General features: G+C 42.4%; 1 protein-coding gene across 1 annotated transcript; it reads left to right on the plus strand.

The window, feature by feature from the left end:
• The first annotated feature begins 10,462 nt into the window (after positions 1 to 10,462).
• Positions 10,463 to 16,108, plus strand: MKRN2OS (MKRN2 opposite strand). The gene is made up of 4 exons (XM_065885099.1): positions 10,463 to 10,695; positions 13,873 to 13,922; positions 14,916 to 15,078; positions 15,868 to 16,108. The coding sequence occupies exons 1-4, from the start codon at positions 10,478 to 10,480 to the stop codon at positions 16,106 to 16,108; spliced, it is 672 nt and encodes a 223-aa protein (XP_065741171.1). The 5' UTR covers positions 10,463 to 10,477.
• Positions 16,109 to 16,726: the final 618 nt, after the last annotated feature.

Here is a 16,726-nt window from a genome sequence, read left to right on the forward strand (position 1 = left end):
CTAGGCCTCGGCCCTGCCCATCCCGCGCGGCCGCGTCACGCAGGCGCACGCCGTCGTCGCCGTGCGGCACCTTTGTAGCGCCGGCAGCAAACCTCGCCGCCGTCACAATTGGTTCCGCCCCAGGGGTGAGGCTGGGTCGACCCCCAATCTCGGGCACTCCTAATCCGGTATTTTCAAACCCCCTGGGCGGGTCCTGGCTAGCCTCCCAGTCCTGCGGGTTTTATCCCGGGTGCCGACCATTACTTCCTATGGGTCTGCCCCTTTCTCCAACTGCATTTCTTAGCGGCTTCTCAAGGCCTAGAATTACCGCACCCCTCCCGAGGCCAAGCTCCCGCCTCTCCGCTGCGCACCTTAATCCCAAATACTCCTACCCACCCAAACCCTCCCTAGGTCCCTTTCTCAAACCCGGCCTCAGCTGTTCCCGCCAAGCCTCGCCTCCCACTTAAGGAATTCCTTAACCCTCTCCTGGGTAAAATCCAAAGATTTTGCTCTTCTTCAAAATCTCCATTCTCACCCCAAGATTTAGACCTCATTTTCTTTCCTGGCATTCCTCAACTGTTCATCTTCCATTTCCTCTGGTGGAAACCCCAAAAGACATTCGTGACACTTTCCTCTGGTTGACTACATCCTGCAGAGCCTGCTTCCACACCCGTCTCCAAAGCGTCCCTCTTCTCTCCATTTCCACCGTCATGGTTCCTGTCTAAGCAAGTGGCACTCCTTGCCTGGGCCCATGCACTGGCCTCTTAACTGGTCTTCTGGCTTCTGCTCCTGCCCTTTTCTAGTCTGTCACACAAAACCTGTTTTTTAAAAAATAATAATTAATTTTACCTTATTTATTTTTGGCTGCGTTGGGTCTTTGTTGCTGCACGCGGTACTGCTCTAGTTGCGGCGAGCCGGGGCTACTCTTCGTTGCGGTGCGTGGGCTTCCCGTTGCTGTGGCTTCTCTTGTTGTGGAGCACAGGCTCCAGAGCGCAGGCTCAGTAGTTGTGGCGCACGGGGCTTAGCTGCCCCGGGGCATGTGGGATCTTCCCGGACGAGGGCTCAAATCTGTGTCCCCTTCATTGGAAGGCGGATTCTTAACCACTGCGCCACCAGGGAAGCCCACAAAACCTGTTTTTAAAACATAAATTGTATCATGTCATTCACCTCTATTAACCGCTCAGTAGTTTCCCATTGCTTTTTTCAAAATTTCTTTTTTAAATTGTAAAAACTTGAGATAATAGCAAAGTACAGGGAAGTGCACAAAATACATATATACATATGTGAATTTTTACGTATGTATAGCTCATGAAACCAGTAACTAGATCAATATAAAGAACTTTATCAACACTCCAGAGGGCTCCTTTATGCCACTGCCCAGTCAATACCTCCCAATTGTTCAATTCTTTGAACAATTGTTTCAATTTTTCTTCACTTTCATATAAATGAAATAATTCACTATGTACTCTCTTGTCTTTCTTCTTTTGACCAACATTCCGCGAGATCTACCCATGTTGTTATACACAGCTGTATGTTGTTTTTACTTTGCTGTAAAAATATTGTCTTCTGATGAATGAGCATGGTATATACCTCCAATTACTTAGACCTTTTGAAATTTCTCTCAGAAACTTAGGAAGAATATTGGAAAATTTGTAGTTTTCAGTGTACAAGTCTTCAACAACTTTTATTAGATTTATTCCCAGGTACCTAGATGAGTTTTTTTGATACTGTTTTAAATGATATTTTTTTAATGTCCTAATTGTTTGTTGCTTGCTCCATACTACACTCATGTATTAATTTTAATTGTTTCTTTTGTATTCTCTACACACACAATCATGCCATCAACAAATAATGACAGTTTCACTTTATTTTCAACCTTCATATCCTTTATTTTTCTTGTCTTATTGCACTACTGAAAATCTCAGTGCAAGTGTAAATAGAAGTGGTAATAGTGGACACCTTGTCTTGTTCTTGAGTTCACGGAAAGTATTTAATATTTCATCATTAATTAAAATGTTAGCCCTAGAGTTTTTGAAACTATCCATTATCAAATTAAGGCAGTTTCTTTATCATTCTAGTTTTCTTAGAGTTTTTAATCATGAATATGTCTTGTTTTTTAAATCAAATCTGTTTTTTCCCCCCCATCTATTGAGAAAACCATCCATTGAGAAAACCATGTCTTATCCTTTATTCGGTTAATGTGTTGAACTATACTGATTGATTTTTGAATGTTAAACCAACCTCAGATTCCTTGGCTATACCCCCACTTGGCCATGATATATTATTCTTTCTATAAATCATCAGATTCTATTTGTTAATATTGTGTTTAGGAGTTTTGCATCCTTATTCATAAGACATATTGGTATGTAGTGTTCCTTTTTTGTAATGTCCATGTCAAGTTTTGTACCTGAGATGTGCTGGCCTCATAAAGTGAGTTTGGAAGTCTTCCCTCTTTTCTATTCCTTGGAAAAGTCTGTAATATAGCTATTATTTTTTTCCTTAAATATTTGGAAGAACATACCACTGAAGCCATCTCAGCCTGCACATAACGTCATAAGATTTTTTATTAAAGGTTTAATTCTGTATTACATATAGGGCTATTCAGATTTTATCTTCTATCAGGTTTGGGAAGCTTTTTTCCCCCAAGTAAATTAGTCCATTTCATCTAAATTATGAAACATGGAGTTGTTAATAATATGTTCTTTTAAAAAATGATCTGTAATGGTGTCTCCTTTCATTACTGATATTAATAATTGGTGTTTTATCTCTTTTTAAAATCCATTTTACTAGAAATTTATCAATGTTTTTAATCTTTTCAATGGACAAGATTTTGGCTTTATTCATTTTCTCTATTGTACATGTTTTTTTCTATTTCAGTGATTTCTGCTCATATCTTTACTATTTTCTTTTTCTATGTTCTTTGAATTCACAATGCTATTGTTTCTGGCTTCCTGAGATGGAAATTTAGATCACCAGTTTTCAAATGTTCTACTTTTTTAACTATATAAAGCTATAATTTTCCCTCTAAGCACATTTTAATTGTGTTCCACAAGTTTTTATGTCATATTTTCCTTATCCTTCAGTTCAAATATTTTCTAATTTCCATTCTTTGACGCGTATGTTATTTAGAAGTGTTCTGCTTAATTTCCAAACAACTGAGGACTTTCTAGTTATCTTTTCCTTACTGATTTCTAGTGTAATCCCATTGTGGAATTGTCTATTCTCCTTTTGGTTTGGTCAACATCTGATTTATATATTTTGAAGCTGTGTTTTAGGTTCAGACAAATTTAAGATTGCTTTAGCTTTTTTTTGTTTCAACACATCACTAAGAAATGTCCTTCTTTGTGCTTAGTTGCACGTTAATTAGGGCAGTGTTATATCAGTGAAAGAATGTGTTAGAATGTGTCCAGAAATTTTTAATTTAAAAGTGTACTTTGTCTGATATTAATATAATCATATCAGCTTTCTTTCAGATAGTCTTTGTATGGTATATCTTTTTCCATCCTTTTATTTTCAACTTACCTGGTATTTTTATATCTAAACTGTATCTCCTGTAGATGGCATATAGTTGATTAATTTTAAAATCCTGATAGTCTTTGTTTTGAATTGGATTATTTAGACCATTTACATTAAATGTAATACAGTTGGATTTAAATTTACCACCCTGCTATTAATTTTCCATTCATATAATCTGTTATTTATTCTCCTTTCTTGTATTCCTTTGGATTAAGTATTTTCATTTATTCCATATTTTTCTTTATTGATTATACACTTTTTTTTTTTTTTGCGGTACGCAGGCCTCTCACTGTTCCGGCCTCTCCCCTTGCGGAGCACAGGCTCTGGACGTGCAAGCTCAGTGGCCATGGCTCACAGGCCCAGCCGCTCCGCGGCATGTGGGATCTTCCCGGACCGGGGCACGAACCCGTGGTCCCCTGCATCGGCAGGCGGACTCTCAACCACTGTGCCACCAGGCAAGCCCTGATTATACACTTTTAATTATCATTTAAAAATTATTCTTTTTTTAAATTATAATTATTTATTTTTGGCTGTGTTGGGTCTTCATTTCTGTGCGTGGGCTTTCTCTAGTTGCGGCAACCAGGGGCCACTCTTCATCGCGGTGTGTGGGCCTCTCACTATCGTGGCCTCTCGTGGAGCACAGGCTCCAGACGTGCAGGCTCAGTAGTTGTGGCGCACGGGCTTAGTTGCTCCAAGGCATGTGGGATCTTCCCAGACCAGGGCTCGAACCCGTGTCCCCTGCATTGGCAGGCAGATTCTCAACCACTGCGCCACCAGGGAAGCCCCTAAAAATTATTCTTTTAACGATTACCCTAGAGATTACAATATGTGTCTGTGAATTTACTAAAGTACTAGTGCCTTAAATTAGTACTAGTACCACTTCCTCAACAATGCAAAAAACCTATGATAACTCCATTAACTCTCCTATTCCATTTTGTACTATTGTTATCATATATTTTACTTCTGCATATGTTTAAACCCAACAACATATTGTAATGAATGTTGTTTTAAAATGTGGTATTCTTCATTTCTTTCAACCATTCCATGTTTCCATCTAGGATCATTTTTATTCAGCCAGAAGAACTCTTTTAGTATTTCTTATACTGAAGATCTTCCAACGATTAATTTTCTCAGCCTTTATTATATGAGGAAGTATTTGCTCCCATTTTAAAACATGCCTTTTATTTTAGAATAGTCTTAGATTTGCAGAAAAGTTGTGAAGATAGCAGAGACGTCCCATACACTCCACATCCAGTTTCTCCTATTATTAACATCTTGTATCAATATGGCAATGTATGTTGAAACACTAATATGTTATTATAAACCAAAGCCCATACTTTATTCGGATTTCATTAGTTTATACCTTTTTCTGTCCCGGGATCCCATCCAGGACACCACGTTGCATCTAGTCATCCTGTCTCCTTGGCTTCTCTTGGGATGGCAGTTTCTGAGAATCTCCTAATTTTTGATGATCATGACAGCTCTGAGAAGTTCTGGTGAGATATTTTGCAGAATATCCCTCAACTGGGATTTATCTCATGTTTTCCTCATGATTAGACTGGGATTACGGGTTTCAGGGCTGGGGGAAGAACTTGGAGCTGAAGTGCCATTCTCTTCACGTCATATTTGGATTAGACACACAAACTACTGAAACTGACTCAAGAAGTAGAAAATATGAATAGACCTCTAACAAGAGACTGAATTAGTAATCAAAAAACTTCCCACAAAGAAAATCCCCAAACCAATGGCTTCACTGGTGAATTCTATTAAACATTCAAAGAAGAATTAACACTAATCCTTTACAGATTCTTACAAAAAACAGAAGAGGAAATACTTCCCATTCTATGAAGCCAGTACTACACCTTGATACAAAAACCAGACAAATACATCACAAGAAAACTATAGACCAATATACTTTATAAAAACCCTCAACAAAATACTAGCCAATGGAATGCAGCAGCATATAAAAAGGATTATACACCATGACCATGTGAGATTTATCCCCGGAGTGCAAGATTCGTTGAACATATGTAAATCAATCAATGTAACTAACCATATAAATAGAAAACAAACATATGGTCATTTCAATAGAAATGGAAAAAACATCTGACAAAATCCAACACCCTTTCATAACAAAAACACTCAAAAAAACTAGGAAGAGAAAGGAACTTCCTTAACTTGATAAGATCATCTACCAAAACCCCACAGTTAACATCAGACTCAATGGTGAAAGACTAGAACTTTTCCCTCTAAAATGAGGCACAAGGTAAGGATGTTTATTCTTAACACTTCTATTCAACATTATACTGGAATTTCTAGCCAGGGCACTTAGGCAAGAAAAAGAAATAAAAGTTATTCAGATTGGAAAAGAAAAAGTAAAACTATCTTTACTTGCAAATGATATGACCCTGTATAAAACTTTTAGAAGAAAACATAATCATAAATTTTCATGACATTGGATTAGGCAATGGATTCTTAAATAGGACACCAAAAGCATAAGAAACAAAAGAAAAAATGGATACATTTGACTTACTCAATTTTTTAAAAATTTGTGCTTCAAATAATACCATCAAGAAAGTGAAAAGATAGTATTTAGAATATATATAGTATATCCAGAATATATAAAGAAACAAAAAATACAAAAAAAAGGCAAAGATATAAAAAAAAAACAAAATCAACAATAAAAAAACCCCCAAATAACCCAATTAAAAAATGGGCAAAGCATTTGAATAGATATTTCTCCAAAGAAGAAATACAAATGGCCAACAGGCACATGAAAAGATGCTCAGCATCAGGGCTTCCCTGGTGGCACAGTGGTTGAGAGTCTGCCTACCGATGCAGGGGACACGGGTTCGTGCGCTGGTCCGGGAAGATCCCACATGCTGTGGAGCGGCTGGGCCTGTGAGCCATGGCCACTGAGCCTGCGCGTCCGGAGCCTGTGCTCCGCAACGGGAGAGGCCACAACAGTGAGAGGCCTGCATACAGCAAAAAAAAAAAAAAAAAAAAAAAAAAAAAGATGCTCAGCATCATTAGTCATTAAGGAAGTGCAAGTCAAAACCACAATGAGATACCAATTCGAACCCACTAGGAAGGTTAAAACAAGAAATACAGACAATAACAAGTGTTGGTGATGGGGAGAAATTGGAACCCTCTTAAATTGCTGGTGGGAATGGAAAATGATGCAGCCACTTTGAAAAAAAGTTTGGCAGTTGCTCAAAATGTTAAATACAGAGTTACTATGTGACCCAGAAATTCCACTCCTGGGTATATAATCAAGAGAATTGATAACATATGTCCACACAAAATCTTATACAGTAATATGAAACTTGTTTATAGCAGTGTTATTCATAATAGCCCCAAAATGGAAACAATCCAAATGTCCATCAACTGATGAAAGGATATACAAAACGTGGTACCTCTGTACAACGGTATATTATTCAGCCATAAAAAAGGAATGAACAACCAGTACATGCTACAACATGGATGAACTTTGAAAACATTATGCCAAGTGAAACAAACCAGATACAAAAGACCCCATATCATATAATTCCACTTACATGAAATGTCCAGAATAGACAAATCCATTGACAGGAAGCAGACTAGTGGTCGCCAGGGGTTAGTAGGAGGGAAGAATGGGGAGTGACTGCTAACAGGTACAAGGTTTCTTTTTTGGAGTGATAAAAATGTTCTGAACTTAGATTAGGTAAAAACCACAGAACTGTACACTTTAAATGGGTGATTTTTATATGTAAATTTTGTTTCAATTTTTTTAAAAAAGTAAGGCATATTGTAGATAGAAAAAGGGATCCAACATACAGAGAATAGAATTTCATGAAGAAGAAAATCAAAACAGAATTGGGAGATTGGATTGACATATATACACTAATATATATAGAATAGACAACTAATGAGAACCTGCTATATAGCACAGGGAACTCTACTTCATTTTGCTGTACAGTAGAAACTAACACAACATTTTAAAACAACTATACTCCCCCCCCAAAAAAGAAAACCAAAACCAAAACTAAGGAAACAGAACAAATCCTCAAAATTATAATTTATGAACAATTTCCTGAAATAAAAAAGATACGAAACTGTATATTCAAAGAGCACACCACAGAATATAACAAAAAGGAAGCAGACTCACAGATACAAAGAACAAACTAGTGGTTACCAGTGGGGAGGGGGAAGCGGGGAGGGGCAATATAGGGATAGGGGTTTAAGAGGAACAAACTATTAGGTATAAAATAAGCTACAAGACTATATTGTACAAAATGGGAATATAGCCAATATTTTATAATAACTATAAATAGACTATAACTTTTAAAAAAATAAAGTTTTATAAGTTCAAAAACTACACAGAACATACCACAAGCCTGAATAAATCAACCTAAAAAACAACATCAAGACGTATAATAAAATTACTGATCTTTAAAAAAAAAAAAAGAAATATCCTTTGGGCATATTGGCAAAAAAGAACACGACTTATAGGAGAAAGAAAATTGTTTTGTCATCAGACTTTTGACAGCAGTGCTTTATACCAGAAGAAAATGGAATAACATATTAAAGAAAATGCGAGCCAAGGATTTTATATCCAGCAAAACCGACCTAAAGAACAGAGATGAGTTATCGACATACTAGAACTCAGAGAAGGACTTCCCTGGTGGTTCAGCGGTTAAGAATCCACGTGCCAGTGCAGGGGACACGGGTTCGAGCCCTGGTCCAGGAAGAACCCACATGCCACGGAACAACTGAGCCCGTGAGCCACAACTACTGAAGCCTGCGTGCCTAGAGCCCGTGCTCCGCAACAAGAGAAGCCACCACAATGAGAAGCCCGCGCACAGCAACGAAGAGTAGCCCCCACTTGCCGCAGCTAGAGAAAACCCACGCACAGCAACAAAGACCCAACACAGCCAAAAATAAATAAATAAATTTATTTAAAAAAAAAAAAGAACTCAGAAACTAGCCTTCCTATGAGCCCTTCCTGAGGAATCTTCTAGGAATGAACTTCATAATTATTAGAGAGTGAGGAAAGGACTAATAGTGAGCATGAAAAGATATTTGTGTGTAAAACTAAGCCTTAGCGAGGGCTAGAGGGGAGAGGTTATTGTTTACAATGGCAGATGCTTTGACAGTGAAGAAATAGGATAACCATTTAAATACATGAGAGGAAGATGGGGAGAGTATGTGCAAAAATTTAAAAAACACTCTAATCATAATTAGAGGTGGTGGTATTACTATTGCTACTCTGAGATTGTGTAAAGTGGGATAAAGCATGCCCTGTATCCTTGAGACCAGCGTTTTCAGTGTGGAGGAAAAGAGATACAAACGTAATATAGAAGAGATTAAGTAAAAACACTAGTCCTGAAGTTGAATTGGAAACAGCATGTAATCCTTATGTGCGTGCATGTATGCATGTGTGTGTGTGCACCTTTTTTTACCCTGCTCTGCTCACTGAAAAGATCAAGAAACGATTTAAAAAAAAGAATGCTAGCATATTAAAAATGTTTATTAAGGCATGGTTCCTCTGTTTCTTTTCAGAGGACTAAAAGTACCTCTTGGTATTGGTGTCATGAAGATGAATATATTCTCAGTTGAAAGTAACTTGGGTCACACAAACAATCGAACAATAGCGGTGGTTTATATTAATAATGAACAATCTCAGATCCTTGTCACCTGAGCTGCGTGTCTAGCTATAACCTGTCTGCCTTCGCTGTAACAAGAGAAAGTTGGTTGAAATGATTTCTAAGGTCTCTTTTATTGCTGTGAGTCTGATCATCATTCCATATTATTACACTGAATACGTGCTTTTCTGCACTTCAGCATACCGTGCCTTATTTAAATGCCCATTAGGAAACACCGTTCTGAAGCGCCTTTACCTGCCATGACACCTTCTCTCTGGGTCTTCCCTCTACGATCGCTTTTCTCTGGAACCACAGGCATCAGGAGGCGATTGGCTAAGGAAAGTGTGTTGCCACCAAACTTTGGACTCCTCTGCAGGCATCTGAAAGGCTGAGCTGGACCTATACAACTGATAGTGTGAAAAAGTTTCCAAGATGAGAGAAAACCACAAATTTCAAAACAGTATACAGTAAAACAACATTGGGGTTTGAAGATAGTATGTGGAAATATTCACTTATTTTACCTTGCAGTTTTCTCCCGGGAGTACAATATGGTGGGTGGAAAAATGCTATGAGAAATGGGGAGGGGGGCATTACCTTTCTTTCCACATATCCTTATGCAGCTGCTTAAAATTATTTTAAAACTGAAGAATCATAAAGTGCGTATAGTAAAACGTACAGCTTGATGTATTTTCACAAACTGAATATTCTCGTATAATCAACACCTAGATAATGAATCAGCACAACCCCAGACCCCAGGGCCCCCTCATGCCCTCTTCCAGTCAGCACCCACCACCTCGGGTAACCACTATCCCTATCCCTGTGCTGTTAATTTTTTATGAGCATGAGTCCTTCTACAATATAAAATATCAAAAGAAAAACCGCCTCAAAGTAAGGATTCCATTTATTTATCCAAAACCCAAACGATATAACCTATTCTAGAAAACCAAAAGTAACTGTGGGTCACTAACTCCAAGAAGCTCACAGACAAATTAAATAACAGCGCTGGTGGAAACAAATATAGTTTGTTTCCAGCGTAAGGGAATGCTGGGGGAAGCTGAGGAAGGTTTCACAGAAAGGTAGGGCTTTGGAGAATGAGGAAGAGCTGGCTATCGACTGTTGCAAAACGTACAAAGGCTAGAAAGAAACGTTGTGAGCACAAATGAAGCTGGCTCTTTAAGACACCTGTTTATGGGGAGGCCTGGTTACAGGTTAACCCTAGCTGTTTTGGCTTCTGAAGCCACCAGTCAGAATGACATCACTGTTATCAGGTTACTCGGATGGAGGGCATTTGCTGGCCATGTAACGCGGAAAAGGAAGTCCTGGGGAACGCACCCCTCCTTGCCCAGGAGGGGAAAGCCATGCAGCACCCAGAGGCTGGGAAGCCTATTATCAAATTCAACCACTGTCAAAAGTACATCTACAGCTTCAGCGTGCCGCCATGCTGCCCCCTCTGCCGGCAGGACGTGGGCTCCAGGAAGCTGGAGGAAGCACCTGTCAGCATCCCTAATCCGTTTACCGATGGGCATCAAGAAGAGTGTTCATTCCTCCTCAGACCAACTCAAGGGACGTTTCTTAGGTACAGTGTTTTATGTGTTGCATTGGATGTGCAAAGCTTCCCTTCTCTGTTTTAGTCACTTAAACTTTCTTTTTCTAACGTGCTATATACAGTGTGAGATTTGGTGGATAATCTTTTCAGCGGTCTGGTGTTAAATCCTAAAATGTAGGCCTTTTTGTTTCATAGGAATAGAAGGGTGCATACTTTCCTGGAATGATAAGTACAAGAATATACGAAGGTCAAACCTGCTTATGCAATTTTAAGAGAGAGGAATCGATAGCCTGGAGATTTTTTTTTACCCATAGATTTTGTGCTAAGAGGCTAACTGGGAAAATGACCCAGCAGCTAATCTCATCAAAATAATACCTTTACTTCGAGTTAGTTTGTAACATTTGTGACAAGCAGGTACCCTGCACAGAGCCTGAAGAATGGCCACGTACAGACTATTTTGCATGGAGGTGCATGAAATTGAGACTAGAGCTGGTCTGTTTCAATGGCAGACGTCACCTGACTTTAAGAAATATTTCAGAAATCAAAAGGAAGGATGGTGCCTTCTTCAGAGTCCTGAGTTTACAGGTGGAATTGGAACTGGCCCTGCACAAGCTAGGTTTCAAGAGAACAGTGATGAGTAATGGTGTGAGCTTTGGGAAGTGTGTCGTGCTCACTATTGTGGTCTGATGCCCAGACCTTCCTGCCTCCTTGAAACATACCCTCCTGAGTCCCTCGTGCCCTCTAGTGCCGGTTTGGGATAAGAAAATTGGAGTTGACTACTTCCCTGCTGGCTAACTTCCTTAATCAATTTCCTTCCAGTCCCTATGGGGATGAAACGAACCGACGTGTGTACAAGGCATTGGTCAAACACTAGGGGCTTAACAGACTGCACTCCTGACCCTTCCTCGGGCAGGCAGCGGGATGCAGAGGGGACTGTGCAGGCTTGTACGCCAAGAAGCCCCCCATTCCTACCCTGATTCAGACCAGCTCCAGGACCCTCTCCGAGTCTCTGGTTCCTCACCTGTAAAATGAGGACCCGCTGACCTTGCAGAGTTGTGAGGGTCAGCGAAAAGGCCGATAAAGCTGGCCCGGGTGCCAGGCACGACGTTGAACCAACACGCTCCTTCCTGTCCCAATATTTTCATACTCAGCTCAGAATGTGACTGGGAAAACCTTCATTTCTACCTTAACCAGATTTGTGAAGCCCAAACTGTTTTATAAGGCCCCTCATTCACGCTAACTTGGAGTTAGTAACTGGTTGGATTCCGAAAGCTTTTGAACAGAGCTTAAAATTCAGAGTTCATTTCCTGTAATGCTGGTTCACTCAACAGGTGCTCACTGAGCAGCTGTGTGTGGGAAATGCTAGGGATGTCACAGTGAACAAGCTGCAGCCCTGCTCTCCAGAAATGACACAACACGCGACAGGCTTTCAGGCTAGCCCCTGAAAAGCATTCATCTCTTCTGTGATGTGGTGGTGACACTAACAGGCCTGGCCTCCCTCGGCAGCAGCAGAAAGGAGGTGGTGGTGTTGAAATACATCGTGTGCTTAGGTATCTTCCTATCCCCCTCAGGAACTCAGGCCAGGATCTGCAGAACCCAAGTAGCCCCCTGCCCACCAGTCCCTTGAAGGCCGAGTTCCAGACTATTTTTTCCCCTCTCATCCTGTTTCTAAACCCTCAGGACCAACTCTCACAACTCATCTTGAGACAATTTCATCTACTTCTTAAGAGAAGCAGCAGTGACTCAAGGGAATCACGGAGGCTCTGTCTAACTAGATGAGGATCCCTCAGGGCTGCCATATAGGGCTGTGCAGCTTGTGGACTGTGCAAAGGTCCCCGGCCAAGGCAGTGGCGGGTACTGAAGCTCAGCCTGCATTCCACTCACCCTGGGCAGCACCCTGGGCAGAGCTGCATCTGCAGGAAGAAGGGGCACCTTTTCTTAATCTGTACAAAACTATCATATGGGATAGGGGTGGCCCTGGCCCTGCCCCATCACATGCTTCTGTAACACTTCTCAATCTATTAACAACTTGTTAAACTAAAACTAAAAAAGTCTTCTCTGGAAGCAGGCAAACCCTGTGAGGCAGGGACCTCATTTCCCGTTGTGTCACTAGCCCTTCACTTCAAATGACAGGCCCGTAGTTGACATGTTGCATGAATGAGAAATAACTGAAGGAGAGGGAGGAGAGCGGGAGTGAGAGGGAATGCCTGGGATTTAGGCAGGAAACAGAGAGGCTGTACATGCAGGGAGTGATCTGGGGATGGCACACATCCAGGTCCAGCACCGTGATCGGCCACCCAAGACTTACTGTTTTTCCCAGCTTCATTCTCAACCTCTGAACCCACAGGGTCTCAGAAAACTCACAGTGGCTGCAACAAGACGGCCTGGGGGGATTGCTCCGAAGAGGTGGGGCAGCCATTTGTGTCCTTGGCCATTGTGAACCCCGGGACTGCTTGGTTTATCGAGGAACCAAACATTCAGAACTGTGGTCTGACAAAGGAGCGCGTCATTTAAAAATTACCTGACTTATGTGGCACCTCTACGTGGTAGCACTCAATAGGCATTTTACTCTTACAACCAGCTTGCTAGGAGGCTTAATGCTATTTCCATCTTATAGGTGAGAAAGTCTCGGGGCAAATAAGTGATAGCCTGGGATCATATATAGAGGTTAAATTACCTGGAGTTTTACATCTGATGCACAGCCTCGGGGGAAGAATAATTTCAGGAAAGAAGGGCTGTCCAGGAAAAGTGAGTGTGGCCACGGGCTTCAAGACCATATGAGTTTCAAAGGTAGAAGTCCACTGAGGTGCTTTCAGGACCCTCTCACCCACGTTGGCCTGAGGAACAGGCTGCCCTCTCACACTTAAGGAGGAAAGAATCAGGAGCTTCCTCAACAGCTGACAGCCGGGTGGGCCCCTCTGCTGCAGAGCCAGGCGTCATGCTGACATTGCGCTCCAGCAGGGCTGGCCTTCCAGCACACTCACCTTTAGGACTGCGGGGGCCAAGAAAATCCAGAGTGGGTGCAGGGCACTGTTTTCTACCTCACACGTACTCTTGGCCTTTCCACTAACCTGGCCTCTGGCACCGAGGCCGAGTTCTGGCACCGGCCAAGAGGGGAGGCCCACTGTTCTCCTCCCACTTTAAATACCAATTCCACGCGCCTAGTGTGTGCAAATGAGAGGACAAAAACGCTCTTGTTTCTTCTAGGGAGTATGATGGAAGGTCTGATCTTCACGTGGGGATAACCAACACAAATGGTAAGTGCACTTTCATAGCTTAAAAAGTTCCCCCAATACCTGGTTAGAAGAGAGCAGTATTTCTACAGAAAAAGTAACGTGGCAACATCACTAACAGTGCTGAGTATCTGAAAGCTCTTTAATGTTTTCTCAGCCAAGAGCTGAGAAAACATTAAAAACATTGCAAACCTGTATGTTTTTTGTTAGTTTTTAAGAGAGGAAGAAACAGACATCCAGAGAGGTTGAGCTGTCCAAGACCTCATCTTGCGTTAGAAGCGGACCCTCTGCTCCCATTGCTGTACTCAGCCCACTGCCACTGGGTCCTCATACTTGGGGTCTCCAGGGGCCAAGCAGGAACACCAGGGATAAACTGGGGGGACACAGCACCTGAGCGTGCGGTAGGGCCTGCGAAAGTTTGCTTTAAAAACTCAGAAAAGCAGCACATTTAAATAAAACGGTTCCTTTGGCCAGATTTAGCTTGGAGGGCACAGTCTGCAGGAAAAGGCCTGGGGAGTGCCGCCAGCAGGAGGGTGCAGGCCTGGGAATGGTGAGCGAGGCCAGCCACTTGCGGCTGCGATCAGGTCCGACAAGCGAAGTCTGATAACAGCCCTTGCTGCTCCCTTGAGGCAGGAGAACCGTGAACAGAAACCTAGGACTGGGTTTTGAACTCACTGACTGTCACGAACAGTCAAATCTGCACCAGTCTTTGTCAGGAGAAATGTACTGCTGATTTAAGGAAGTGAGACGGACGCCTTTGTAGACAGAGAACTTCAACAAAAATATCTGGAGATGATCACCCCAGCACCTATTACTGTCTCGTTTCTCTGGGACAACCTGGGGTGCTGAGAGCAAGGAGGCAGAGGCTCCCTGGAGGAGGGGGTTCGAGAGCTCTCGGACTGCAATTGGGAAGTGCTGTCTGGGCTCCTGTTGTGTGCAGTTAGCAGGTGGCTGCTGTCCCGTTCACCGGGGTGCGTTTCCCCTGACGCCTCCGTGTGATTTTGGTTTTGGCGGCAGGAGTCGTGTATAATTACACGGTGCACGGTGTCCAGCGAGACAAAGCGGGCTGGGGGCAGAGCGTGAGCATCCCGCTCCTGCAGCCCGGCATGTTGGGACTGATGGACCAGTGGGACAAGTACCTGGAAGACTTCTCCACCACGGGGGCCTGGCTGCCTCACAGGTAGGACAGGGCCCTCACTCACCACCAGGTGCCATCACAGATGCTAAGATGCACTGACTTTCATGTTCAGCCTGTATTGAGATAGTAGCGTCTGTAACAGAATTAAGCAGGGGCTGAATTACTTGGGGTTCCTGCAGAGGTGAGCCAGCACACATTTCCCCAATAGAACCACAGCACTCTAAGAGCTGAAGGGACCAGACCTTAGTACTCTAGTTATTTTACTTATTTGACTCTTTTACACACTTGACATTTAATAATACGTACAGCAAAACCCACAGTATTATATTCCCTTAAAACAAAACAATCTTAAATGAGGTTCAAAATGTAAACCTATCTAAAGCTCCCCCCATTTTAAGTTTCAGCAAGTTTGAAATTAATTTATCGATTCCTTGCCCCCTTATCAGTGTAGAAGATACAGAGCATACCTGTGGACTTAAATGGTTCTGAGGCTTCCCCTGAAATAAGTTTAGACACTGTAGGATATCATAAAACTCAGACATGGAATTCCACTTCGAGAATCTAGAATTTCAGTGAAATTAAGTTCTCCAAATTGGGGCCTATATGCAACTTGAGTCACCACTCTGGACATCTCGGTGAGTCCTAGCTGTACTTAAGCTGCAAGCAGAAATAGCCCCAGATGCCAAGTGTCCCTCTGAAATGCACCTCTGGACACTGTCATCAAGGGGGCCAGCACACATGGGGGCCCAGCTTGCAGCGAGGTTAAAATTATGAAAGGCCTTGGGCAGCTCAGGGCTAAGCCTTGTCTTCTCGACGCCCTTGCCCCATAAGGTACGAAGAAGACCACCACAACTGCTACAGCTACGCCCTCAAGTTCATTAACTGCGTCCTGGCCACACAGGGCGAGGAGCGGCTGGACCGGGACGAGTTCACGGAGAAGTTCGTGATCCCGAGGACGAGGAAGGCTTCCAAGTACATCATGCTCTACCGCATGATAGAAGAGCACGGCTTCTACGTCATCGAGCCCCCTGGTCCCCAGACAAGCCCACATCCGGGAAGCGGCTCACGCTGAGCGCGCACTGCGCCTGAGAGCAGACAGGAAGTGATGTCTGGGGGTTCCCGCCTGGAACAGCTACTGGGCCTCTACATGTCTTCAACTGTGGTTAATAAAAAAGAGCCAGACGGCTTCCCTTTACACATATGTCAGCTTACTGCAGTGTAAGAATTTACGGAATGAATAAAAATGGTCCTGGGTTTTCAAAATCGTAGGCACCACAACTAAAATTGTTTTCACAGTAGTTTGGGGTCCACGTTACAGCGTAAAGTGGCAGCATCTTCTTTTCACAGAGCAATGAGAACTCTTCCTATAAATTAAGTAGGGAACAAATTCACCTTTCACTGTGAATCCAGAAATTGGGGATTTGTAGGAAGAGACCCTTACGGTTTATGAAGTAATGACTGCCTTCACCTCATTGTTTTTATATAAAAAGCACATGGTAACCTTTTGACAATCAATAATAGTTAAAAAAATAAAAAAAGAAAAAAGGTCTCAGAATCTGAGCCGGGAACCATGCACTCCTCCTGGGTCAGCCTTTCTGTGTCTACACGCACAAACAGGATTGGCAGTTCCTCAATCAAGCTGTTCCCCTGGCCTGAGGTGGGGAGTTGGGGTGTTGGAGTTACCACAGCG

Source organism: Phocoena phocoena, chromosome 10 (genome assembly GCF_963924675.1).
Source record: "Phocoena phocoena chromosome 10, mPhoPho1.1, whole genome shotgun sequence".
Classification (NCBI taxonomy): Eukaryota; Metazoa; Chordata; class Mammalia; order Artiodactyla; family Phocoenidae; genus Phocoena; species Phocoena phocoena.